At 38.7% G+C, this 27,811-nt stretch overlaps 2 protein-coding genes across 5 annotated transcripts; one reads left to right on the top strand and one right to left on the bottom strand.

Moving 5' to 3' along the window:
* Positions 1-11,998: 11,998 nt before the first annotated feature.
* Positions 11,999-17,235, bottom strand: DNAJB9 (DnaJ heat shock protein family (Hsp40) member B9). The gene is made up of 3 exons (XM_004046050.5): positions 16,734-17,235; positions 14,903-15,129; positions 11,999-13,949 (listed from the first exon to the last, which is right to left on the bottom strand). The coding sequence occupies exons 2-3, from the start codon at positions 15,117-15,119 to the stop codon at positions 13,495-13,497; spliced, it is 672 nt and encodes a 223-aa protein (XP_004046098.1). The 5' UTR covers positions 15,120-15,129; positions 16,734-17,235; the 3' UTR covers positions 11,999-13,494.
* Positions 17,130-24,338, top strand: THAP5 (THAP domain containing 5). Of its 4 annotated transcripts, none has more exons than XM_031012751.3 (3): positions 17,130-17,346; positions 20,841-21,033; positions 21,759-24,338. In XM_031012751.3, the coding sequence occupies exons 1-3, from the start codon at positions 17,267-17,269 to the stop codon at positions 22,671-22,673; spliced, it is 1,188 nt and encodes a 395-aa protein (XP_030868611.1). In that variant the 5' UTR covers positions 17,130-17,266; the 3' UTR covers positions 22,674-24,338. The 4 variants fall into 4 exon arrangements, with proteins under 4 accessions (XP_030868611.1, XP_030868612.1, XP_055203426.1 ...); XM_031012752.3 differs by lacking the exon at positions 17,130-17,346 and adding an exon at positions 17,354-17,719; XM_055347451.2 differs by lacking the exon at positions 17,130-17,346 and adding an exon at positions 17,366-17,437.
* Positions 24,339-27,811: the final 3,473 nt, after the last annotated feature.

Below are 27,811 nucleotides of genomic sequence, written 5' to 3'. Positions count from 1 at the left end.
GTGTGAGTGCTAAGAGCATGAAAGAAATCAAGAATCACTCTGGGGTTTTAACCTAAACAACTAGAAGGATGGCTTTACAATCAGCTGAGCTGGAGCAGGTCAGAGTTGGAATATCCACAATACCACATTAGACATGTTGAGTTAAGTGGACAGTTGGATATATGAATCTGCAGTTTTTAATATATGAATCTTGGCTAGAGATAAAAATTTGGAAGTGGCAGGCATGTTGATGGTTAAAACTATGGGATGAAAGAGTTCACCAAAGGAACGAGTATAACCAGGAGTAGAAGAGAATGGAAGTGACGAAAGGAGAAGAGGAAGGAAAGGAAAAGAAAGGAAAGGGAATGGGGAAGGGGAAGGGGAAGAGACTCAAAAAGGAGAAGAGGGAAAAGGAGGAGATAAGAAAGAACTGGAGGGGAGAGAGGACAGAAAGAATCAGAACTGAGAAGATGCAAAGGAGAGGAAGAGGAATCAACAAAAGACACCGATAAAAAGCAACCAATGGAGGAAAGAAAAACCCAGAGATCAGTGTTCTGGGACATAAGTAAAGAAAGACTATCAAGGAGCAAAGTGTTGAAGTGTATGTAAGATTAAGTCAGAGAAATGACAGATTTATTCGTTATCTGACATTGCTTTCACAATGTGCAGCTCATTGATAACCCTGACAAGGGAAGTTTTGGTGGCATGGTGGGATTGAAAACTCTTAGGAAAAGTTTTGCTACAAAAGAGAGCAAAGAAATGACACCACAGTTGGTTGAATAAGTGGGGTCCAAAGAAAAATTTGTTGACAGAAATAGCAACAGGTTTGTTTGCTGGGGAATTATTGAACGGAAAGAAAAAAAAAAGTAACATGGGAGAAGAAGGGAGACGGGAGAGGGGAATAATCTCTGGAGCAGTGCCCTTGAAAGCCCTGAGTAATGTGATCCAGTGTACAGTGGAGGGGACAGCTGTAAGTGGGATTATTAATAGTTTATTACTGATAGTGGGACTTACAGAAAAGCAGAGAAAGTGAAGCCACTGCTATGGAAGGATGATGGGGAAACTTGGGGAATTCTTTTTAGATTACTTCAATTTCTTCATGAAGAAAGAAGAGCACCAGCTATGAATGAGTGGGCGCAATTATCTTTGCCCTTTTTTTCCATCTAGGTGAAGATTCTAACTTCCCCAGTACTAGCCTTTTATATTCATAATTTTATATCATTTTCCAGGTGGCAGGCAAACACAGAAGTTAATAAGCACTCCAGGAATAAGAAAAGAAGGACTTTTATGCTCATGCTCACTAAGATGGATGCATATTGTGTCTCTTAAATCACAAGTATTCTGTCTTTAGGACCAATATCTAACTTTAATCTGGAGTTTCCTAGTGTTCATAACAAACAAAAGCAAGGTAATACTATACACACATACTTTGCACTTTAAGGTCATGATTTTCTCATCAAATCACTCTTTTAGTAAATTTGCTTTAGTGCCCGTAGTAGCTCCATGAGAAACATTCATCCTAACACTTGTTCATGGCAAGCTTTTAAAGTAAAGTTTTTAGGGGTTTGCCCTTACCCTTACTACAAAAGTTAGTTCTTTAATTAGGTTTTTAAAGGTATGTCTAGTCTAGAGTTTCCGAAGAGCATTACACAGAATTATTCTTTTACCTAATTGGTCCAGAGAGATGCTCCTTTAAGAAAGGTTTCTTGAATACATATATATACATATATATACATATATATGTATATATATATTTAGAAATGCCTCATACTATATCTGCTTCAGGACTTCCAAAGAAAATTAGTATATTAACCACTCTGAGAAATCTTCATGTAATAAGGAAATTTTTGAAACCGGGAGTTTCCCACACTTCACTATAAAATTCCTATTTTCATTTAACATAAATAGAGCACACTTTGGAAAAATGCTGGTTTACAGCTATTCCTTATGCAAAAATACAAAATATAGAATTTATCTATAATAAAGTTATTAGAAATATTTAATTTTGATAGTACTATTCCATCATTTAAGGAAATGAATTTGAAATATATTTTACTCTAGCATGTTCTATTGCCCTTACCTATTCTATTCTTGTATAGAAAACACATACATTCCATTGGTGTAGGCCTATTTACTTTCACACAATTAGTATGATGTGTATATTGAGTGTTGCAAAATTGGAGATCATCTGTCTCCTGAAAAATTTTCTGTGACCTACAAAGTATGTCTCTGAGGTAGATACTGCTAACATGTACCATTTTCCAACTCTACTCTACCTCCCAGTCACATAGAAGATTATACTTCCAGATCCCTTCTCTCAGATGGCATCATAAGACCATACCTGGCCAGTGGGGTGAAGTATATGTGTCACTTCCGGGCCAAAGCATTTGACAATGGGAGACTCTTATTTCTTTCTCTGATAGCTGAAAAAGCCTTGCATTAAGCTGGTAGAGCCACAATTTATGAGTCAGCACTGATGTCTCATCAGGTGGGAGACAGCTGCCATGGAAAGAAACCTGGACCCACAGCAGATTTTGTTATGAATGAGAAAAAAAAATGTTTATAGTGCTAAGTCACTAAGATTTTGGGGTGGTTATCACAACATCAATTAACTGATGCTGACTAATAGACTCTTTTACCTACACAGAGAAGGGAACAGAGATGAATGGATCATAACCCTCCCTGAGAAGCAAAGAAAAATGTTGTTCTCCATATCTTATGTCCGAGATCTACATGGGCCTATATTACTGATCTATGTGTCAGAGAATAAGAACCAGTATTACCTAAAAGATAAAAATGAATAGAAGAACCAAATGATATTCATTAACAAACACCATCCCTTCCATTTCTAATTATGAAATATGTAATTTAAGACCTATCCTAGAATAACCATTTAGAAAATGCTAAGGTAAAATTTACTTAAAACAAGAAAATATTGTAACACTTTTAAATTATTACCTACATATTAATACACTTAGTTGTAACTAAAAGTAAATTGTGAAATGTCAGTGGAGAATTGTAATGACTTTTCCCTAATATATGTAATGAATCATGTAATGCTTCTTCAGGTAATTATTACATGAAATTATATTTAAATAATATGAAATTAATCCTAAAGTTGAATAGTTGAAAGTGTCTGCAATACTGATTGAAACTGCAAATTTAGTGAGTGATAATTGCATAATGTGTCACAACTCAAAAAGACTCGACCAGAGGCATCCTTGGGACCTCAACAGCATCAGTTGTTTGGGAGAGAGTGAAAACAAGGAGTTTCCAGGGCCAAGGCTAAGGGAAATAATCCAGGTGTAGATTTGACTCCCTAAAGGCCAGTAGTTTCAAATTCAAAGCTAGTATTCAAATTGATGAGGGAAATTTAGGTGTGACCATGGCAGGATGAGGCAGAGTGGAGAAAGGTGGGCAGCAAAAGATTTGATTGAGTAAAGGAGCCATGATCACAACCAATTCCAGGCAAAAAAAAAAAAAATAGTATTGACCTTGATTAAAGAGACTCGGATCTCTAATGTAATGAACACCATTTATCAATGCCTACATAAAGTAATCTTTACCCAAAGATAAAGATAATTTTATTTACAAACCACCCAAAGACATATTTATACACAGATGTTGAATTGGTAGCTATGCTCACTTACTACCTGAGTGAAGAGTAGACTATTAAGGCATACAATTGCAATTCAATTTTATACTTCAAAAAAATCATAAATTATTACATCATGAAACTTTGGAATCTGTCCCAAATAGTTGGAACCAAAAATGTCATCTACCAAGGCCAAGATTCCACAGTACTTAAGGTGAGGTTTGTTTCTAACTGAAAAAAAAAAACCCAGCCATCATTCATGGGTACAAAAAGAGCCCAATCCTTTTTAAAAACATCTAAATAATCTAATAGTAAAGAAGAAATCATAAAGAAAATAAAGATTTAAAAACCATTGAGGTCTGTTTTTAAGTTTTAATATTCAACTGGTTGTAGGATACACATCCTTCTCTCATTCCCCTATAATATAATGTCTTTTTTTCTTGGTATCCACCTGCTACCATTTGAATGTGTCTCCCAAAGTTCGTATGTTGGAAACTTAATCCCCAATGTTACAATGTTGAGAGGTGTGACCTTTAAGAGGTGACTAGGTCATGAGAGGTCTGTCCTCATGAATGAATTAATGCCATTATTATGGGAGTAGTTCCCTCACAAAAAGCTGAGTTCTCTCTCTCTCTCTCTTTCTCCCATATGATACCTTCTGCCATGTTATGACACTGCAAGAAAGCCCTCACCAGATGCCAGCACCTTGATCTTGGACTTCCCAGCATCTGGGCTGTGAGAAACAAATTTATCTTTATTATAGGCTACCCAGTCTGTGATATGCTGTTGTAGTAGCACTAAACAGACTAAAACACCACGCTTTTCCATGTAATGATGAGTTTCAGGGGAGACTAGACCAGACCACCATTTTGGGTCTTAACTGTTAACCTACATCAGTTGTGGTCATCATATTCCCCTTACTCGTGATTAGTTTGGGCATGGACTTGTAGCAACAGGTAGCATTTCTGGCCAATAAAGATGGGAGGGAAAGTGTTGTGAGGACATTCTAGAAAAGGTTTCATTTCTCATAACAACCATTTTATTACCAGCCTGAGGATGCGACCAACACACAGAGAGGTCAGAGCCAAGACAGCTACTAAGAAGCAAAACCAGATTCCTGGAATACCATTCCTGGAGCTGCCTGACCTCTGTACCTCTTGTTAGAGAAGAAAGTAAGTCTTTTATTGCTCAGCTTATTTTATGTATTAAATTTAATTTAGGGTTTTCTGTTACCTGCTGCTGTAGGCATCCTCACTGATACACCAGGGTTTGTGGTTGTTGTTTTCCTTAAAAATACACTAATGTGGGAATCATGCATTCACAAACAAAAATTCAAACATTACAAATTGAAGTAAAATGCAAAGTAAATCTTCCCGACTCCCAGTCACATTCCTTAAAAGCTATCATGTTACCTGTGTCTGTTGTCAGATCTTCCAATTCTCATTAAAATTTAAAATAATGTGCTTAAATCACCAGTCTTTGATTTATAACTTTAGACAGAGTCAATTGATTACCTACTATGAAAGATAATAGAATTAATACACTAATCTTTTCTTACACTTCACCTTCCATTTTCCTTTCTCCTTCCATTTCCTGATATGTTAGGTGCATTTCACATGATTATCCTATAAATATAATTAAATCCTCCCTTCTTTGTTTACACACTGATTGGAAAACATTTATAATATAATAATGCAAACAACTTCATTGTAAATTGAGCAACTAGATCCATGAAACAAAATATTTCTTGTTTCCCAAAAGAAACTTCCAAGTGTCAAATTCTAATATATACTTTCAATTTCCTTCTAGTTTTATTTTCTCCTGAGGGTGTATAACTCAGCTGCCATCATCTCTTGTCCTCAATATTGTTCCTTTTTTTGTACATTGCCATGTAGAATAAAAGCCAGGTTTTTTTCATAAAGGGTATGTGGGTGGTAATCTTTCAGTTCTTACATTTTCAAAATGCATTCATTTGGTCTCATCCTCTATTAATAATGTGTCCATTTAGGCCTCAGTTCAAAAGCACTTTCCCCTCAGATCTTTGAAGACATTGCTCCATCATTTCAGCACCTGATATTATTTTTCATAAATGTTAAACTAATTATTACTGCTTAGTAAGGAAACTTCTTTTGACCCCACTACCCCACCAAATACTGCTCATTTCTTTGCAACTCTTCCCAACAAAACTCTATACATTGCTTTTCTAGATTTGTTGTTTTTCATTTCTTTTCCTTTTTTAATGATTTATTTTTTGGTGAATCCTTTGGGTTCTCCCACAACATGAGACCATTTTGTAGGCACTTACTGGAAACTTTATTATAAAAGTGTACATGGAGTACAAGATGAGTAATTTTTCATTTATGCATATATGCAAAGTAAAAAAATTTGTTGATTCCAGCAAGACTCTGTAATTAACTATTCATTTATATTAGTATTTTAATCTGTTTCTGTTCATCACATTATTTTGCACAACCAAAGGATATTTCACCAAAATATGTATAGAGGTAGAGTAAAAGTGTTACGGGATCCTTGGGGTGTCATTTTGCCAGCTGGAAACTTCTGTGGCCGGCAGCCCCTTCTGCCTGAGTATTGCTCACACCCACTGGGGTCATTCTGCCCACTTGGCCATGGAGACAGTGCTCAGCTCGTGCTACTGGCCCAGATCCCAAATGAGCCAAGGGCAAGCCAGGTGCAGCATGGTGAGGGGTGTGTGAGTGAGTGAGCATAGGGTCCAGCCACTGCACACAGCCAGGCATGCCAGCTGCTGTGGTGGGGTGGACAGCTCCGGGTGCCGGCACAGGTGCCAGCTCTGTGCAAGGCTGCAGCTGGACCAGATGTACCACACGCAGCTTCTGCTGCAGGCACTCACGTCTGGACAAGGGGAACACAGTGGCACCCAGAAGCTTGGAGACACCAGGAACTATAGAGCCCCAAAGAGGGTGTCACAGCCCTGGCTTAGGGAGCCCCTAGGTCTGGGCTCCCCAAAGGGTGCAGCTCTTCTCTCTTCATCTCCCACAACACGGCAAATGGGGGGCTGTGTGTTTCGGCCCTGTTTGTGTTATGGCTCTTTCAGTCCCGCCATTTGGTGGATCTGGAGTTCTTGTCCCATGTCCAGGAAGAATGAGGTATGCAGACAACTGGAGGGTGACCAAGGCAGAGAGGACCTTCACTGAGCAACAGAACAGCTCTCAGAGAACCCAAAGTGGGTAGCTCCTTTCCACAGGCAGGTAGTCCCTACAAGTTAAGGAGACCCAAAGTAGGTAGCTCCTTCCTGCAACTGGTAGTCCCCACGTCTGTGTAAGTCTGGCTGAATCTGGGATTTTTGTGAGCTCAAAAGGGAGGAAGTGAGTGCTGATTAGTCCATGGTTAGCCATGGGGGGGGGCGGGGGGGTCTGGAAAAAGCACCATAAGTTCTCACTTCAGGAGGCAGACTACACCTGGAACTGGCAGTCCAGCCCTCAGGCTTCACACTGTTCCTGGCTTGAAGGAGAGGTTTCACTGGGGACTGGCCCCTTCCTGCCAGGAACTTGTCTGCCTCTTGCCATCATCAACATGCTGGCCACAGCACTGTGGCTGTCCATGCTGAGGAGCACCTGCAGGCCCATGCTGAGCCACCCTCAGCCCCACCTCAGCCTCCCTCCCATGCTTATTGGCACCCAAAGTCCAGTGAGGACTGAGGCAGCAGGAAGCTGGTGTGTCAGTGCCACCCCAAGCACAGGCACACCTGGCCAAGTTGCGACAGCACGTGGGCTGGGCCTCAACTTTGGTCCAAAATTGGAGCACGCACTGGGAGCAGGGAGTCCACGGAATGGGAGCAAGCACTTCCAAGCCTGCAGAGGGAGGGGTCTTCCCAGGCACCCTAACAGCACAGGGTGGCTGCAGGTGTGCCTGGGAGCAGAGGGCTCCCACCTGTTCCCGGCTCCTGCAGTCTCCATGGAGCGCACAGCCTGGCTTCGCCTCCTCCACTGCAACTGGCGTTCCTTCAGCAGCTGTTCCAGATGCGCCACTGCCGCCACCAAAAGGATTAGACTGTCTTGGTTTGTTTTGTGTAGCTATAAAGACATACTTGTGGCTGGGTAATTTCTAAAGAAAAGAGGTTTATTTGGCTTACACTTCTGAGGCTGTGCATCATGGCTCCAGCATCTGCTTCTGGTGAGGGCCTCAGACTGCTTCCACTCATGGCAGAAGGCAAAGGGGAACCAGCATATACAGAGATCACATGACGAGAGAGGAACCAAGGGAGAGAAACAGGGGAGGTGTCAGGCTCTTTTTAACAACTATCTCTTGTGGGAACTAATAAAGAACTCACTCCTGAGAAAGGGCATTAAACTATTTGTGAGGGATCTACCCCTATGACCCTAACATTTCTCATTAGGCCCCACTTCCAACACTGGGGATCAAATTTCAGCATGAGGTTTAGAGTGGACAAACATCCAAACCCTAGTAGACTATAAGATGATTTCCCATTTATCTTAATAGTCACAGTTTGATTTTTCTGTCTGCAAATACTGTCTTGTTGTAAAACTATAACAACAAAAATTATTAGCTTTTATTTTCTTGGGAGAATAATAAAGGAGTTTTCATTTACATAATTGTCCTCTTATAATTTGCTTGATGATGGCTATTGTAGGTATAAAATACTCCTGAGGAAACAATATTATTCAAGTAGCTACAACAGTGATCAAAAGAAGAAAAGCTTGTTGATGAAATGTAGGCTAAAGCCCATCATAATGGGCTCTGATAGGATAATCTTTTTCAATCATAGTAAATTCAAATACTTTTTTTTTTAATAATGCAACACAAGTACCAACATAATATATGCTATCATCCTTGCTTTGGTATGTGTTCATGCACATGTTCCAAAGGTTTATTATATGATTTTTTTTCACTTTTATTTAGGCCAGTATTTACCAAACTTTTACTATGGCACACTTGGATATGGTTAAGGGTACTTAGTAAAAATGTTTCCATGGTCCAATAAATTGGGCAAACAATATTTGGTATCTCTACCAAAGATTCACAACATAGATTAGTATGTTGAGAATTCTGAGCAGCTCACTGTCTCAGTCTGTTCAGACTTGCATAACAAGATGCCATAGACTGCGTGGCTTATAAAAAACAGAACTTTATTTCTCACAGTTCTAGGGGCTAAGAAGTCTAAGATGAAGGCACTAGCAGATTGACTGTCTGGTGACAGCCCTCTTCCTCATAGATCTTCTCTAACCTCACATGTAGAAAAAAATGAGTGATCTCCCTTGGGCCCTTTTTACAAGGGCACTAATCCCATTCATGAGAATTCTGCCTCCTGACCTAATTACCCAAAGGCCCTATCTACTAATACTATAGGAATATGGGGAGGACATAACCATTCAGACCCTAGCACTCACCTAAAAAGAAACATATTTAGCAAGGTTTGAATCCCAACCCAGATTTCACAAATCTATTTAAACATGATTTTTTTTTCCATAGCATACTTCTTACTCCTGCAGAACATCATTCTGAAGAATAAGCTGTTGCTACATGGATTGAATCATAGCTGATACTCTACTAAAAAGTCCATGATAAAAATTATGTCCACAAATGTTTTGTCAAATGATTTAAGAGCACTTAATCTTGCTGCCATTCTGTTTTAAACCTGCTTCAATCAGGCTCACCCCTAAAACTTGATAGAAATTGGCATCCAGGTCATTTTTGATATCAGTATTGCTAAAAACAACAATGGTTAGTTCTCAGTCATCATCTTACTGGATTTAGTGGCAGTATTTTACAAAGTTGATCACTTTCTACTTCTTTCTTTTCTTTTTTTTTTCTTGAGATAGAGTCTCACTTTGTCATCCAGGCTGGAGTGCAGTGGCATGATCTCAACTCATCGCAACCTCCACCTCCTGGATTCAGGTGATTCTCCTGCCTCAGCCTCTCAAGTAGCTGGGATTACAGGCACCTGCCACCACACCTGGCTAATTTTTGTATTTTTAGTAGAGGCAGGGTTTCATCATGTTGGCCAAGCTGGTCTCGAACTCCTGACCTCAAGCAATCCACCTGCCTCGGCCTCCCAAAGACCTAGGTTTACAGGCGTGAGTCACCATGCCTGGCCGCTTTCTACTTCTTGATATATTTATTTCACTTCCTTCCAAGACACAAAACTCATTACTCACTGGCTGCTGCTTATCAGATGCCTTTGTAGGCTCCTCATCTTCTTTTTGCATTTTTAGAGTACCAGGGGACTCAGTTATTCAATTGCTCTTTATATCTCTACACATTTCCTCAGTAATTTCATCTACTCTCAAAGTTTTAAGTATCACATGTTTTGACAATCCCAAAATGTATATTTCCAGCTTCACTCTCTCTCCCAAACTTCAGACATATCTCCACCCATTTACTCATCATCTCAAATTTGATATATCCAAGCTGAACTTCTGATTTTTCCTCCTAAATGTCTTCTTTCTGCAGCCTCTCCCATCTTAAAGGCAACTCTGTATTTCCAGTTACTCAGAACATGAAGCTTAGAATCATAGTTTTCTCCTCTGTCTTTCACACCTACATCTAATCCATAAGCAAATCCTGGTAGCTGTACTTGCAGAATACATCTGGAATCCAACCACTTCCTACCACTTCCACTGCTGCCACCCTCGTGTGATGCACAAGCTGCAACAATTTCTCATCCTAGAATACTGAAATAGCCTCCAAACTCTCTCCTTGTTCCACCATTGCCCCTGTCTATTCTGAACAAAGCAGGTGGAGTGACCCTTTTAAAATGATGTAAAGATCAAGTCATTTATCTGCTCCAAGCTCAGCCACCATATCACATTCCAAAATCAAATCCTTTACAAAGGTTGGCAAGGCCCTAGGTGATCTGTAGGGCTGCTTTCAACCCCTCTTATCTATGAATTCATCTCCTTCTACTCTGGTTTGCTCACTGGCCTCCAGTTATGCGCACTTCTTTGCCATTCCTACAACTTCCCACATATGTTTCCACCTTCGGTACAAACAATTCCCTTCAAGCATCTGCTCAAATTTACCTTCTCAATGAGGCCAACACTGACAATCCCGTCAAAAATTGCAACACATCCTCAACCTGGCTGCCCTCACAATTCTCCTCTCCTGTGCTACATTTTCTTTTTCCATACTTTATCAGTTTATAATTTATTCATATGGTTATTGCTTGTCTTTTTCCATAAGAATGTAATCACCCCCACCATCCTGCTCACCAGTTACCGTGTATCATAATGAGTAACAGTAAAAAGAACTGCACAATAAATTATTTAGGTAGCTCCACATTAGGGCAACCTCTGGAGAGAAGTTTGCGAGGGAATTGAGTAACAAAGTTGAGATATGAGGAAGAATATGAATTTCAAAGGAAAAAGTAGGCCTGCATGGTAGGAAACACATGTACCACACATCTGTTATCTCCCATTGACTTTGGTTGTTAGATGTAAATGTAAATCAAATGTAAGTTCACATTACTTCATCTGTTCCGACACCATCATTAAAGAAATCCTGAAGTAAGCAGGTTAAGACAAGAACTGTCCTTATCTGTTGATGCAATATTCTATTAAAAAAATCTGATACTAGAATCTTAAAATTTCTTTCAATCTCTGAATTACATTGTCAGGGCTAATCATTGGGGCTTCTTTTCCTAGCTGTCAGTTTTCCTTAAATGTCTGACATTCTTTGGACATCAGTATGTGTTTATGAAGGATTAGATCAAATTGCACAGATAGCTGAGAAAAGCAGTTTTTTCAGCAGTTATGTGTCTGCATTAGACCTCCTTTTTGAATAGAAGCGATGGTTCTCAGTAAATTGTCAGGCAGTGGCCAATCATAGCTCACTGCAGCCTTCAACTCCTCCCACCTCAGCTTCCAGAGTATCTGGGATTATGGGTGCATGTCATCACACCCGGCTAAATTGTCAGGGTTTTTTAACCAGCAGGTACCCACAGGTGAGTATGTGGTCTGCATGCAGAGAAGTTGTTTCCCACCAAGCCAACATAAGGAGGCTTTACTCTGGGAGTGCTGCCATTTCTTACCAGCACCCCCTTGACCTTCAAGTGAAAATTCACTTCACCTTTACTCTGCCTTCACCTCACACCCTAATACCCTCAATGGGGAAGTCTTCCCCCAAATAACCCCATTCTTTCAAGACTTGTTTAGTCCCTTGCCTGAGGAAAAAGTTACTTTTGTTAACAACTGTTTACCTGGAGGTAGTAGCAAAGAGCAGAGCTTTCCAATGCAGTTCTTCAATAAATTAATATGAATGAATTCTGCACCCTCACCCAAATCCAATCCTTAAAGCTTCTCCAGGACATCCTGATTATGGTTTTTCTGATTTATCTCCCAAAGCACATTCTTCTGCTTTATATATTACTGGAATGTCTCAAAACTTGATTTTTTTTTAAATAGGCTACAGATAATCCTCAGCCCAAAATTCAAGGTATAGCTAATTTTATTATTATCAAACAAAACTAGTAGATATAACTTCCAGGAAATAAGTTACATAAATATAACAGAATAAATTCATTTTCTTAAGTTTCAAATTAAAGATGATTAAGAAATACAGCTTTATGTAAAGTTTCTGCTTTTTCTCAACCACGCCTAAAGAGGAAAGAACTGGCAGCAGGAACACTTGCTCCTAGCAAACAAATACAACAAAATTATAATTAAAAGATCTTCAAGCTATCAAAATTTGTGAGAGAAGGATGGTAAGAATGCAGTAGAAATTACCAAATGACAAACAAAATCCTATCAGTTTTCAGGTTGGTCAAAAGTAACTTCATGAATATAGCCTGTGATCAGCATATGTCCCATAGCTTATATGCCCTCTATACCTCCAGAGTTGCATAATAAACTTTTAACAATAAAACAACAACGAATATCAGGCTGTAAATATTTATATTTCTCTCACATACAATGTTGTATGAGACATTTGTTTTAATATGTATCCATAGGATTAATACTCATATGGAGTATAATGTGGAAAAGTGCAGAACTAAAGAAATAAGTCTATCTGAAAACAAAAGCACACATTTCTCAGGATTTAAAAATATTGCACATAGTAAGGTTGCACAGAAATTACTGGCTGGTTTTACAAACAGAATGAGGTATCAGTCAATCTCTAGATAAAGATGAGAGAGAGGATAAACTACACACACAAACACATAAATCCGTACTAAGACCTAAGAGTGCCAACAACTAAGAAAGAAATATGAAAAAGCTATGTAAGTAGCTATGATTTCAACACTACAAAATCATTTTTAGCCTGGAACCAAACACATAACAATCTCTTGGCAATATTTCGTTAAGTTTTCAACTTTTTTCCAGCCTAAATGACTATGGGCAATAAAACCATTTCCTTTACCCCAGTTCTACTGTAGAAAGGCACAGTGCTGTGGTAAATATCAAACCATTCCTTTCTCAACCTTTCAGTAGCAATTAACCAAGATACTGTTCTCCTTTACTGAATGACTCAATTATACAGTTTCATGTACACTCTGCAACTCAAGTCACAGATGTCACAGAACATGCAACTTTGAATTAGTAAAGGTTTCACTGCAAAAATCATTAGATTCACACAATTTAAATCTACAATTAACTTTTAAAGTTTAATCAGGTAAACTCAATATTTTCTTGGTAATAAAACTGGTGATATTAGTGAGCCCAAGGGCAGGTAGAGAAAAAGCACTAGGCAAAATTACGTGTTTTTTAAAGAAACTTTCCTAATCAGGGAAATAATTAGCATTTTGTCTACTCGTTGAATGTTGAATTTGTCAAAAAAAAAAAAACCCCTTAAATATATTTAATAGCTATATCAAATTGTTTAAGGTGAAATCATGCACTTGTCAAAATAGTTCACAGAAAATTGTTTAGCATCAAAGATAATGAGGAAGAGTCAACCAGTTGGATTTAGTGAGAATAGAATAAGAACTACTGTCCTGAACAGTCAGTGTATGTAGTAACCATATTTCCTCTTCGTTGAGTGACAGTCCTGCAGTGCTTGCTAGATCCATGAAATCTATTTTCAGTCTGTACTGTATGCTGATTGGTAGAGTCAAAACCACTAAAAGAAAACATTTTCTCCATATCTTCAAACATGTCATCAAATAATCCACCTCCAAAAGAAAATTCTTGGAAATGATGCCTTTGTCTACTGGAACCACCATCCTGGCGTGTCTGGAAATGATTTTCAAAACGCTTCTTGGATCCAGTGTTTTGGTTTTGACCAAAAAAGCCAAAGTCTTTAAATAAGTCATCAAAATTGAAGTTAAATGACTGCTCAAAAGAACTTCCACTACCTCTTTGTCCTTTACCACTAGTAAAAGCACTGTGTCCAAGTGTATCATACTCTTTTCGTCTATTAGCATCTGAGAGTGTTTCATATGCTGAAAGTGACAAAAATATTTTTAGTAACTGAAGGTAAAATATTCAAAATTACATATATTCAAATCTCTTCAAGCAAGTGAACTAAATACTATTATTTTAGGGAAGAATTTCGCATCAGAAATAAAAGCAAAACACTACAAATATAAGCATCAAGTTAATCAAAGTTATAAAATAAGGCAGAAACTGTCTTATTAACTGCTGTATTATCAGCAGTTGGCACAATGCCATCTGTAATACTCAATAAAGTTATTAAATGTTACCATTACTACAAATAAACATGTGGGCAACAATCAGAGTTCTTTAATCTTCATATTATTTGTGTGAAATCATTAATTGTATTAAAAAATTAAACCATCAACTATAACCAATTAATAGGAATTAAGATTTTGCACCTCCTTACTAAAGTAAACTGTTTAATTCTAACTCCCTACTCAGTTACCTCCACCCAACAATAATTACTGAATGCTCAGCAGGTGCAATTTGTTTTAGAGCTAGTCTGAAGTCAAAATTTGTTTCAATTTTTTCTTTGAAGACAAATATGGCTTTGAAAAGCAGATCAAGTGAATAAAGCACTTTAGAGTCTAGTTTAATTTTTAAGTCTTTAATGTTTAAAATGTAAAATATTCTGTTTCATAAGTTAGTTGATAAGAATTTTGGGTACCTAAAATTCTTTTTTGTCATAGAAGCAACAGTGATCTTATAAATAATATAGAATAGATTTTCAATATTTTTAGATACGTATACCAATAAAATTATCTATTATTCTTTCATATATTTATTCAGGAATCAAAGCATGTGATAAGAAAATAATCTCAGAGAATCACCCAATATTTATACATAAATCCCACTCCACCTCCCATCTCCACAAAACCTTCAAATACAAGCACTTCTTAGCTATCATTCTCCTTACTAGTTAATACCCATGACACTTCAGAGATTGTCATTGATTTACCTTCTGCAATCTCTCTGAATTTTGCTTCAGCATCCGGGCTCTTATTTTTGTCAGGGTGATACTTCATGGCCAACTTGTGAAAGGCCTTCTTGATTTGGCGCTCTGATGCCGATTTTGGCACACCTAAGATATCATAGTAGCTTTTTGAGGCCAGAATTAATTCTGTTATCATTAAAATGCAGATTGCAAAGACGAAAATTGACTGGGGAGTAGCCATTTCTAATATCCTAAAATAGAAAGGAAAAAAAAATGTTATGGATGGAGCTAATCTTAAAACTTTTTTCTTTTAAAAGAAATCCAACACAAGGTAAACCTAATGCAGTATCAAAATAGTAAGCATACAGTATCTATTACCTGTCCACATGTAATTTCACTTATAGTTTTATAACTCCCAAACTGGCTTAACCTTATTGAGAACAAAAATAATTCTTGGCTTTGTCTGTCTACTAATACTCTGGCCATACACAGAGGAGATAGAAAATTATCAATAACTGACTTTTAACCAGTTTATATTGAAGATTCATCATATGTAAGCATTGTAAGAAAAAAAAAGAAAACCAAATAATATAAGATCCCAACTTTCAAGACTTCATATCCTGAAAGTAATAATGTATTTAACTTCACAGAAAAAAAAAAATTAAAAAAAAAAGGTGGAGCACCAAGGTAAATAGCCCAGTATATCTAAATTAGTATTAATCTCGCTCCAAAAATTCAGCTTTCATTTCAGCAGGTGAGCCAAGGACTGCAAATAGAGAATCTTAATATCACAATACTAATACTGACAATACAATAGAATGTTGTCTTTTTCCCAAATGTAAGATCTCAAATGTTTAACCAGGAAGCATGGCTAAATATTGTTTAAAACTCATGATGAACAGAATTGAAGATTTCTGCTAAAACTGCCAGAAAAATGAACTTTGATAGTTTGTACTATGGTTAAGGCAGATTCTTACTTTCACAAACTCAGTAGTTAAAATATTTCTTTTACCTTTAAACCATTAAAGAAATGTTAACTTAGAATTCTTGACAATATGTATTCAATGACTTGAGATTCAAAACGAAGGGATGGATCCTGTTTTTTGAATACGGTACCACCAGAGTCCTTAGTAACCTATAATGCCATAATAAGGCTGACGAAAAACACTACGGTTTGTGGAAATTGCCTGGCTTCCTCTCCAGCGGCCTTTCCTGAGAGTAATTAGCAGGCAGGTAGATTACTTATTTCCAGAGAGTTACTCGTAGTCACGGGTACCAAGAATCAAGAACCACTTCTCGGTTTAAGGAACACAACAGTGTGTCCCATGGACGCTGCGTCAACTGCAGGTTGCTCCCTAGTCAAAGGGCGGATCTAAAACTGACAGGGAGGCGCCTCACTGGTTCAGCAGACGTTATTCCACGGTCTCAAGGTGGACATCTAATGATTTTTTTTTAGCAGACTAGTTTTGTATTGTACAGACTTCTCATCCCCAAGACGGCCCCGCCAGCCAGCAGCCCGTGCCTTATTCCCCAGCCTCGGTGGGCGGCTGGGCTGGACCCTTCAACCTTCACCTAAAGGCGACTGACACCTTCCCTGCCCGCCCAGGCCCCGCTGCAGAAGCTACCCGAGACCCGGGCTCTAATCCGGCGCCCGTGAAAGCCAGCGCCACAACCCAAAACACGATTCTGTGATGCGGCTCTCTCCGTTCTTCCATTCTCTCGGCCAAAAACATACAGCCCATTGTCCCTGCGGCGACCGTGGCGGACACCGAGGCCAAGTCAGCTCACAAAGACAGGCCTGGGCTACGGGGACCCTCCGAACTCTCCTCCCCACGACCCCGGCCTCGTCCCTCACCTGCACCCTCCGACTACTGCTGCTCCTCCACAGAGCTGAGGCGCTGGCGACCCTGACGATCGGCTCGGGTCGGCTGCTTGGGCCCGGCCCCTCACTGCGGCCTCCCGGAGCTGGCGCGCGCCCTAATCTCGGTCGTACACCGACCTAGCGCTCCTCCTTCCCCGCCGGCGCCCAGTCCCCTCTCAGCCAGCTCCTCACAGGCAGGAGGTAGCCGCTGGCGCCACCACCTCAGAAGACCTACACGAAACGCTTCCCCATTGGCTTCTGCCTCCCCACGTGATCCCGGCGCCCTAAGCGCACGTGGAAAACTGTTGTTGCTGCTAGGGCTGTGCGCCACTTCCGGCTTCAACCCCCGAAAAGGCGGTGCTTAAACCGCCGGAGGCGGAAGTGAGTCGACAGACGAGGCGGCTTTCCCGGCAGATGCCAGCGCAGGCGCAGGGGCTCGAGAGGCCTGGACGTGTGGCGCATCCTCAGTGAGGAGGGCTGCGCTGCACCCGTCGCCGGCTCCCGTCTCCAGGGGCCTCACCGGAGTCATGCCCCGCTATTGCGCAGCGATTTGTTGTAAGAACCGCCGGGGACGAAACAATAAAGACCGGAAGCTGAGTTTTTATCCGTAAGTTGTTTCTGGAGCAGAAGCGTCAGCCTCGCTGTGAGGCCTTGGACCTGTGGCCTTTGGGCTTGGGTGTCTCCTGTCCGCTCTGCCAGTGAGTCCTCAGCTCTCCGTACGTGGCCCGTCGCCCGCGGCAAGACGGAGGGAAGGCGCTAGTTCAGTTTACCTAGCAGTGCCCTTCTTGCGCGAGGCCCAGGAGCCTGTTTGGGTGTTAACAGTTAAAACAGTAAAGTTTGCGCGGGCTTCTGTGGTTTTCAGAGTCTTTTCCCCACCTCACGTGATCTCATTTCATTGAACAACATTAACCACCATTTAAGATACGTGAAACCTGCGAAGTGGAAAGGTGCACGCAAAGTTAATTTACACCCCCCGCGAGGTAGGTCGCATAGGTATAATTTCATCCCACTTTTCTCCTGAGGAAACTGAGGCCCGGAATGATTAGGTAACCGACCTTGAAAGTTTAGTGTCAGAGCCAGAATTATAAACTAGTCTTCTGCTTAGGGCTGTAGATACTCTGCGGAGAACAAGGTTTTATTCTGTTACTCTGAATTACTAGAGCCACGATATATTTCCATCAAACTACTGAAGCACTGATTTTTATTCAGAAGTACAGACAAGCAGTGTCGTATAATAATTAGGGGTCCAGGCTTCAATACTAGATCCTGGTTCCACTATTCTGTAGCTTAATGACCTCTTGGAAAGTATTTAAGCTTTGGTGTCTCACATATCTCATCTATAACGTGGAGATGTTAATAGTACTCACATGATTAATAACACATGAAAAGCAACATATTTAAAATACTGCATTTCCATTTTTTCTTGTATTTAAAAACATTTCATTTAGATCTAACCTGGTTCAGATTTTCAGCAGTTGTTTTGTGCTCATTTTACTTTAGACCTGAAGGACTTATTCATTAATGATTCGGCTGCTTTCCAGTATTTTAATTAATGGAAAAAAAAATTGATAACTCCACCAGGCGCGGTGGCTCACGCCTATAATCCCAGCACTTTGGGAGGCCGAGGAGGGCAGATCACCTGAGGTCGGGAGTTTGAGACCAGCCTGACTAACATGGAGAAACCCCGTCTCTACTAAAAATACAAAATATTAGCCGCGCGTGGTGGCGCATGCCTGTGATCTCAGCTGCTCGGGAGGCTGAGGCAGGTGAATCGCTTGAACCCGGGAGGTGGAGGTTGAGGTGAGCCAAGATCACACCATTGCACCACAGCCTGAGCAACAAGAGCGAAACTCCGTCTCAAAAGAAAAAAAAAACTGATAACCCCGAGTAATTCACAATCCATGGCAATATTTCCAGGATTGTCTCCCTTGAAGCCCAGCCTCAAGATTCAAAGAGATGTTTGGGGGAGGAAAACAATCGAATCCACTTTCAGTTTATAGGGAAATACTACTGTACTAATGGCTCTATCTCTGAGAATGTTTGTAGCAAAAGATCATGTTGAACTTGATTTAACCCCGTATTTCCCAGATTTATTTGGCCTTTGATATTGGAGATGGGGTATAACTCCACACTGAAATTTTTAACTAACCTTTGTGGACCTTACAGTAACTTTTTAGGAAGGAAAAAATAATGCAAGTGAATTGTAAAGATTTTTTTCACTGAAAATGTGAATTTAGTAAAAGTCGTATTATTTCTAGGGTTTTTAAAAAATTTTCTTGTGTAATCCACAAAAATTGAATTAGTTTTATTCTCCAGTAGCGTCAAACTTGAATTGAATTTGCTCATGTTAACATTACAGCAAACTGTAGTTTAAATGTATATGAATTTGGGAATTCAGTTAATATAGTGTCCAGTTTGTACTGTGATTATCTTATGCTTTTTTGGGAATTACATAAGAATGAAACAAAATTATCAAATGAATTGAACCAATATAAAGACATAATTTATTCAGGAAACTTGATCAAGATTTCTTAGAGATTTACCTATTGAAGCAATACAATCCAGTAACCAATAAGGATATTCACAAAGTATTTTTTTAATGAGTTGATAACTTAACATATAGGTACAATGGAAATAATTTGCAAACAGCATCCATATACATGAATTTACAGTAAAAAGCATTATTGTAAAAGGCCTATTCTCATTTCAGTTGTAACAAAAGAAATGAATTTACCAATGGCCAGAAGAAGTCAGGTCCTCTAAAAGAAAATTTGTTTGCCTTTAAAATTCCTTTTCTGGTTATGCTTGTCATTTGCCTTTAAAATTCCTTTTCTGGTTATGCTTGTCATACTTACAACCTAATATCTGTAAAGTTAAAATATTTTTAAAACATGATTAATATTGCTTCCGTTGTTGGAATTTCCAAAGGTAGTTTATCTGATTTTTTTCCGTATGAGGATATCAGGATTAAAAGTTATATCTTACAGAGTACCCAGACTTTCCATGGCATCTTAAAAAGTTGTCAGAATTTAGGGGGAAAAAATGATGCTACTACAAAACATAAGCTAAATGATTGGGATTGCGGGAAGGGAATGTATAACAGCTACATTTTATATGAGAAACCTTATATTGTTACTATTTTTAAAAACAGGAAATTATGTGGTGTCTTGGACTGTGTTCTTGGAAAAGTACCAAATGGAATATAAACCATTTTCAAATATTGTTTTGTATACCTTGACCCAAACCTTTTTAGATTGATAGGAAAAATTTTCTATCAAATTCTGCCATACATTGTAATGTTAGCACCAACTTTAAATCCAGGTTATTGTCAGGTACAGGAACAAAACGTATACAGCGCTGTCTTGCCATTTGTATTTGATTTGTTTCATATAAAATATCAGAGACTGTCCCTTTTAACATGTTCCATTCTTTTCTTGTATCAGAGTTTCTCCTTCAGAACTTGAAATTTGGAGTTCCCAGTTCATTGGTTATAGAAGTATAGTACTATTAGACTAGATTACTTATAGATAGAATTAAAGATGATGTTAGTAAAGAGAATATTTTCAGTACTCTTTCAGCTAAATCATTTGTTTGAAATAACATCTTATTTTTTAAATATTAACATAAATAAGATTGTAAAGCTTAATACTGCCTTGAATTATAGACAACAAGCCATTTGACATGTGGTGGTATTATGAAATACATTTGAATAGGAATTTATAATTTATACAAACCTTTTTTCTAGTTCTAGGCAAACTGTACAGCAATATAAAAATGGAACATAATCCATAGAAAATACAAATAGATTTTGTCCTTTATAGGAACACATATATTTTACTTGAAGGGACTCTGAATTATGTTCAGCTCTTATCAGATAAGAGCCTTGGCTACATGTCTTACATCTTAGGCCTCTTACTGCAGAGATAATAATGGTACTAGTTGTCATGAAGATGCTCTTATTTGGTAGGGATGGTTGCCTTCCTCTTGTAGTACTTACTTGATGCATAGGTTACCCAGATATATAGGGTTGGAATTTGGCAAAATTGTAAAAATATAGCAAAGTTTTCCCTTTTTTCTTCTTTTTTTTTTTTTAAATTCCAGATTTCCTCTACATGACAAAGAAAGACTGGAAAAGTGGTTAAAGAATATGAAGCGAGATTCATGGGTTCCCAGTAAATACCAGTTTCTATGTAGTGACCATTTTACTCCTGACTCTCTTGACATCAGATGGGGTATTCGATATTTAAAACAAACTGCAGTTCCAACAATATTTTCTTTGCCTGAAGACAATCAGGTATTGCAGTATGGGAGAGGGGTAATGCTGAGCAGAGTGGCAGATTTCAGGGTGGCAGGTGATCAGGTGGGAGAGTAAGAGGGAACTATAACTTGGGTAAACAGATACTTGGAAAAAAAGGGAGCACTAATTTGTGCTTTTACTAAAAGTGATAATTTAAAAAAATTAAACTCATGAAGCACAGCTTAAGAGAAGCAAGAGATATACATTATTAAGTTATTAACACAAGTTGATGAGTTTTATTTTTTATACTTTTTTTTTTTGAGACAAGGTCTCATTCTGTCACCCTGGCTGGAGTGCAGTGGTGCGATCTCAGCTCACTGCAACCTCTGCCTCCTGGGTTCAAGCCATTCTCTTGCCTCAGCCTCCTGAGTAGCTGGGATTACAGGCGCCTGCCACCACGCCCGGCTAATTTTTGTATTTTTAGTAGGGATGGGGGTTTCACCATGTTAGCCAGGCTGGTCTTGAACTCCTGACCTCAGTTGATCTGCCTGCCTTGGCCTCCCAATATACTAGTCTTTTGAATGATCTGAAATGTTTCTGCCGTATATTGAATGGGATTAATGCTTTTTAGAAAATACTTTAAGGTATATGTACTCCGAACTTTTTTTTAACTAAATAAATTTGCTTGACCAGTGTACTACTCAATATTATAATTAAATAGCACTAGCATAATAAGCCAATAAAAGTCATCTTTTTCAGAACATGAAAATATTATTTTCTAGGGAAAAGACCCTTCTAAAAAAAAATCCCAGAAGAAAAACTTGGAAGATGCGAAAGAAGTATGCCCAAAAGCCAAGTCAGAAGAATCATTTGTATTAAATGAGACAAAGAAAAATATAGTTAACACAGATGTGCCCCCTCAACATCCAGAATTACTTCATTCATCTTCCTTGGTAAAGCCACCAGCTCCCAAAACAGGAAGTATACAAAATAACATGTTAACTCTTAATCTAGTTAAACAACATACTGGGAAACCAGAATCTACCTTGGAAACATCAGTTAACCAAGATACAAGTAGAGGTGGTTTTCACACATGTTTTGAGAATCTAAATTCTACAACTATTACTTTGACAACTTCAAATTCAGAAAGTATTCATCAATCTTTGGAAACCCAAGAAGTTCTTGAAGTAACTACCAGTCATCTTGCTAATCCAAACTTTACAAGTAATTCCATGGAAATAAAGTCAGCACAGGAAAATCCATTCTTATTCAGCACAATTAATCAAACAGTTGAAGAATTAAACACAAATAAAGAATCTGTTATTGCCATTTTTGTACCTGCTGAAAATTCTAAACCCTCAGTTAATTCTTTTATATCTGCACAAAAAGAAACCACGGAAATGGAAGACACAGACATTGAAGACTCCTTGTATAAGGATGCAGACTATGGGACAGAAGTTTTACAAATCGAACATTCTTACTGCAGACAAGATATAAATAAGGAACATCTTTGGCAGAAAGTCTCTAAGCTACATTCAAAGATAACTCTTCTAGAGTTAAAAGAGCAACAAACTCTAGGTAGATTGAAGTCTTTGGAAGCTCTTATAAGGCAGCTAAAGCAGGAAAACTGGCTATCTGAAGAAAACGTCAAGATTATAGAAAACCATTTTACAACATATGAAGTCACTATGATATAGAATAACTAGGTTTTAAAACTATGGCTGTTAAATAAGCTTTTTCCAACCAAACCAAACTACATGTAAAGTGAACTGTTTCCTGTGTAAAGTTCTCATCTTAATGAACCTATGAGAGTGTTGTAAAGTTATGAACTGTATCCTATTCTTGTAATACGCATTTAAGAAAAACCAGAGAGTTGGGCTGGAGAGAAAAGCGGTTTTATTACTTGATAATTTTCCAAATTAAAATTTAGCACATAGAAGGATTCAGTTATAACATGAGAAAACAAAGAAGTGTTCAACGAGCACAGACTAGAAGTCAGGTTCAGGAATCAGTCCTGGTTCTACCACTGGCATATGACTTGGGCAAGTTACTTATGATTGTGCCTCAGTCCCTAATTTGTAAAATAAGCACTTACTGGATTTCTAATTGTCTGGTTATTTATAGTCCCTTCCCTTTTTATTAAGATACTTCTATTAGAACACATTTTCTGTAAGATAATATATACTTAATACTAGAAGTTGGCTAGAATTTGATGATATTAACTATGTATTATTTTCAATATTTATTGAATTCTGTGGTCTTTGACCTTTTGGCTATAGTTACATATTACAGTTATATTATCTGTAATAGAAAAGAAGATAAATTTTTTTTTTTTTTTTTTTTGAGACAGAGTCTCACTCTGTAACCCAGGCTGGAGTGCAGTGGCCTGATCTTGGCTCACTGCAGCCTCTGCCTCCCGGGTTCAAGTGATTCTTCTGCCTCAGCTTCCCGAGTAGCTGGGATTACAGGCACACACCACCACATCCAGCTTATTTTTGTATTTTTAGTAGAAATGGGGTTTCACCATGTTGGCCAGGCTGGCCTCGAACTCCTGACCCCAGGTGATCCACTTACCTTGGCCTCCCAAAGTGCTGGGATTACAGGCGTGAGCCACCGCGCCTGGCCAAGATAGAACTTTTATAATTTTATTCCAGTTGAACTAAACTAAGGAACCACCCATTAGCCCAGTTCTTAGGAGAGGTACTTCAAACTTGAAAGAATATGTATTTCGGTAACTTATATGTGGCTAACCATCAAATACATAGTCATCTAAGCTAAACTTTCTGTATTTATACAGTTAAACTTATAAACCAAAAATTTTAATGAGGTTAATTTTAAATATATTTTAGAAATTACAGTTTGTATCTGTTTCTTAGTGGGTGTGGCCTTTAAAATATGTGCTTATTCATTGTTAAATTCCAGAATAATAGAGTAATAATACTGTACATTCCCACTTATGTATATTTTATTAAAATTTATAAGCAAGAAATTATACATAAGTGGTCATGATCTTAGGAAGACAAAGAATTTCTCTTAGGAAAGAGAAGTAATGGTAATGTAAATAAAAATACTGTTTATATTCACATGATTTTAAGAAAACTGTAAAAGCAAAGATTTTGTAGTAATGACACAAATGTAACAAATAGACGTTTTCTTAAAATTGGCAGTCAGTATAATTATGTTTCTGCCTATGATGTTGAGGAAGTTGTATCAGTCTGATTCTTAGTTTTCTCATCTGTTAAGTAGAACGTACTATTACTTACCTTAAAGGGTGGCTTTGAGAATTTTGTAGCGAACAAACATGTTTTTGGTTCTGGAATATAGGAGGTGCTCAATAAAAGTTGACTCTGACTGGCAAATAATATTGTTTTGTAAATGCATGATGATTATTTTTGGCCATATTTGACTTAGTTTCATTAGGCTAATATTAATTGGTACTATATGAAAGTGAGTCAACTAATTATAAAAGATTAGAAGTGTCTTAGGTGACGATGGGGGGAAAAACTTAAAATTTTTGCATAAATTATGGGGAGATAATTGATAGAGTTATTACAGTGTTATTAAGTATTCCCATGTTGCATTTTGCAAATACTTAATTTAAAATAATACAGATGAAAATAATCTTGAGTCACAATAAAGTAATGATATGTTAAGTTTCAACAGTGTACACTGTAGTAATTTTCTGAAAGTTACAGGTTCCTCAGAAAAAATTTAAACTAGCTTTATTTCTTTAATAAATTATAAGTAAAAGTTGACTATCTCTTCTCTGAAAATCCAAAATGCTCCAAAATCTGAAACTTTTTGAGCACAAACATGACACACAAAGGAAATGCTCACTAGGGCATTTCAGTCTTCAGATTTTTGAATTGGGGATGCTCAGCTGTTAAGTGTACTGCAGATATTTCAAAATCTGAAAAACAGTACCCTTTCTGTATTCACGTCCATCCTTACTCTGACTTTCTGGACCATAATAATCATTCTCCGGTAAAACTTTGAACAACATTGCTCTTTTGCCTATTGTTCTCACTTGCCTAAATTACATTCCTGGTTGAGTTCAAATATCTCTTTGCCTTTTCTCTTCCTACATCAGAAGAGCCGGTAGAATAGAAAAAACTCACATGATTGGACAGACTTGATTATAAATTCATGACGTCAAATCAGATGAGCCCAGCAGTGTTACCGTGTTTTTCTAGTAAGTTCATAACCCCACACTCAAATTCTGTCTCTTACTCCTCCCTTCCTTTCCTGCCTCTCCTTCCCGCTTGCCCAACATGAGGATCTCATCACATGCTTCATTTAGAAAATCAAAACAATCATTAGCTCATCCTGTCTCTTATAAAGTCGTTAATGGTCTTAAAACTAAAAACCAAAAATTATTTTTATTCCTGTATTTATTTGTTGAGGCCTAATGGATACAGGGTACAATATTTAGTGCTGCCCACATCAGAATGAAAAAAATTATCATTTCACAATAATTTGTTTCTGTGGAAACCCACAATCATCCATGTAAGGGAATGGGCTGATGAAATTCAGTACTTGTGTCACCTGAGGTAAAATAAGCAACAAATTTGTTCCTAAAACATACATTCTGAAATTGAAAGATTTCTTAGGATTTGGAGTAAAAGTCTTCAGAAATTTGTGAAACTCCTAAAAACTACAGTGAATATTCCTCAAAATCTGTATGGAAGAAAGTAAGGGTAAATGAGATGGATGAAAGGGAAGAAATCTGGATGAAAGGGAGGGAGGGAAGGAGAGTGGATGAAAGGATTGATAGATGGGTGTGTTTAGGCTCCACCTTTTTGTTTAACGACTGTTCTTTCCTAGGTAGTAGCTAGAGTTCGAGTCTGTGACCAAAACCCAGTGAGGATTCTACAGTCCCCTCAACCTAAAGGAGCAAAGTGTGAAATCCTGTGAACGGAATCTGGATTCCTCACCCCTATCTCAGTAAATAAGATACCCTAATTACTAAAAGACCCTCATCCGGTATAGGATGTGTATCTGAGATAAGTCTCAAAAGTTTATTTTGCCAAGGTTAAGGATGTGCCCTTGACACAGCCTCAGGAGGCCCTGATGGCATGTGCCCAAGGTGGCTGGGGTACAGCTTGCTTGTATACATTTTAGGGAGACATGAGACATCAATATGTGTAAGATGTACATTGTTGGTCTGGAAAAGCCGAGCAACTCACCAAAGCGGGGCTTCCAGGTCAAAAGTAGATAAGAGACAAAAGGTTGCATTCTTTTGAGTCTTTGATCAGCCTTCTGCTGAATACACAATTTAGCCTGGCTCAGTGAATCTGCATTTTTACATAAACAGTAGGGCAGGGGAAACAATCAGATATGTAGGTCTCAGGTGAACCTCAGAGGGATGACTGAGTTCTGTCTGTCCTTTTCCACAAGGAATTTCCTTGTTGGCAAATTGTGAGGGAGGCATGTAGCTCTTTATCATTGTGGCTTATTTAGGAATAAAATGGGAGGCAGGTTTGCCTGACATAGTTCCCAGATTGACTTTCCCTTGGCTTAGTGATTTGAGGGTCCTGAGATTTTCCTTTCCCAGATGTCAAGAACCAAGTCAGTGTTTGGATCTGCTTATCACTAAATCCAGATTTTTGAACAATAAAAAAATACTGGCCAGTTACAGTGGCTCATGCCTGTTACCCCAGCACTTTGGGAAGCCCAGGTAGACAGATTGCTTGAACTTTGGAGTTAAAGACTAGCCTAGGCAACATGGTGAAACCCTGTCTCTACAAAAAAAAAAAAAAAACAAATTAGCCAGGCATGGTGGTGCGTGCCTGTATTCCCAGCTACTCAGGAGTCTGAGGTGGGAGCATTGCTTGAGCTCAGGAGGTAGAGCCTACAATGGGCTGAGATCATGCCACTGCATTCCAGCCTGGGCACCAAAGTGAGACCGTGGCTTTAAAAAAAAAAAAAAAAAAATGGTATGTTGTTTCCTAATTTAGAATGTGTTTCATTCTCATCACTACCATGGCACATGCCTAAGGTTTCAGTCAGTGACCAAAGCAACACTATAATAATGCAAGAGAGGACTTGAGTTAGGGTTCTTTTGGTTGCAAGGAACAGAAACTCAATCCAGCTCAAGAAAGGAAACAGGGAAGAGCAGAACTGAAAGGCTCAAACCAGGGTCTCGGGAATCCAAACACAGAAGTTGCAGTAGGGCAGGCACAGTGGCTCACACCTGTAATCCCAACGCTCTGGGGGCCCAAAGCAGGAGGATCACCTGAGGCCAAGAGTTTGAGACCAGCCTGGGCAACATAGACCCCATCTCTACAAAAAATTTAAAAATTAGCTCGGCATGGTAGTCGGTGCTTTTAGTCCTAGCTACTCAGGAGGCTGAAGTGGGAGGATCTCTTGAGCCTAGGTCAAGGCTGCAGTGAGCCATGACTGCGCCACTGCACGCCAGCCTGGGCAACAGAGTGAGACCCTGTCACAAAAGAAAAAAAGTTGCAGTACAGTTGTGCCCCATAGTAATTGGTTCTGGAAGACATCTGCAAAAGAGGCTCCCTCATGTCAACTGCCTCCTGAATGGCATCTGTTTCATACTCTCTCTCCCAGCCGAACTTTATAATCTCAGTTTCCAAATAGGCCCCTAAGTTTCTCTACATTATGAATCTTCAGCTTCCTCTGTTAATTAGCTCAGTCATTCGGTTTTTAAATTCCAGATTTCCAAAAGAGGGATCCAACTGGACCTTGCATATATTTTTAAGCCAGTGGGTCTGTAGTAAACCTGTGAGTTGGCATCCTTTCGGTCCTGTCTTATAGGCTGCAGTTGCATCCAGTGAATAGGATGGGGAAGGGTCACATGGTATAGAACAGACTC

This window comes from Gorilla gorilla, chromosome 6 (assembly GCF_029281585.2).
Source record: "Gorilla gorilla gorilla isolate KB3781 chromosome 6, NHGRI_mGorGor1-v2.1_pri, whole genome shotgun sequence".
Classification (NCBI taxonomy): Eukaryota; Metazoa; Chordata; class Mammalia; order Primates; family Hominidae; genus Gorilla; species Gorilla gorilla.
The sequence above is the reverse complement of the archived record's forward strand: the minus strand, read 5'-3'. Positions and strand labels throughout refer to the sequence as shown.

Coding starts and splice junctions, on each gene's coding strand:
- DNAJB9 (XM_004046050.5), bottom strand. CDS start 15,119: ATGGCTACTCCCCAGTCAATTTTCGTCTTTGCAATCTGCATTTTAATG. Junction 13,950..14,902: donor ATTCAGAGAGATTGCAGAAG/GTAAATCAATGA, acceptor TGTCACTTTCAG/CATATGAAACACTCTCAGAT.
- THAP5 (XM_031012751.3), top strand. CDS start 17,267: ATGCCCCGCTATTGCGCAGCGATTTGTTGTAAGAACCGCCGGGGACGA. Junction 17,347..20,840: donor CGGAAGCTGAGTTTTTATCC/GTAAGTTGTTTC, acceptor TTTAAATTCCAG/ATTTCCTCTACATGACAAAG. Junction 21,034..21,758: donor CTTTGCCTGAAGACAATCAG/GTATTGCAGTAT, acceptor ATTATTTTCTAG/GGAAAAGACCCTTCTAAAAA.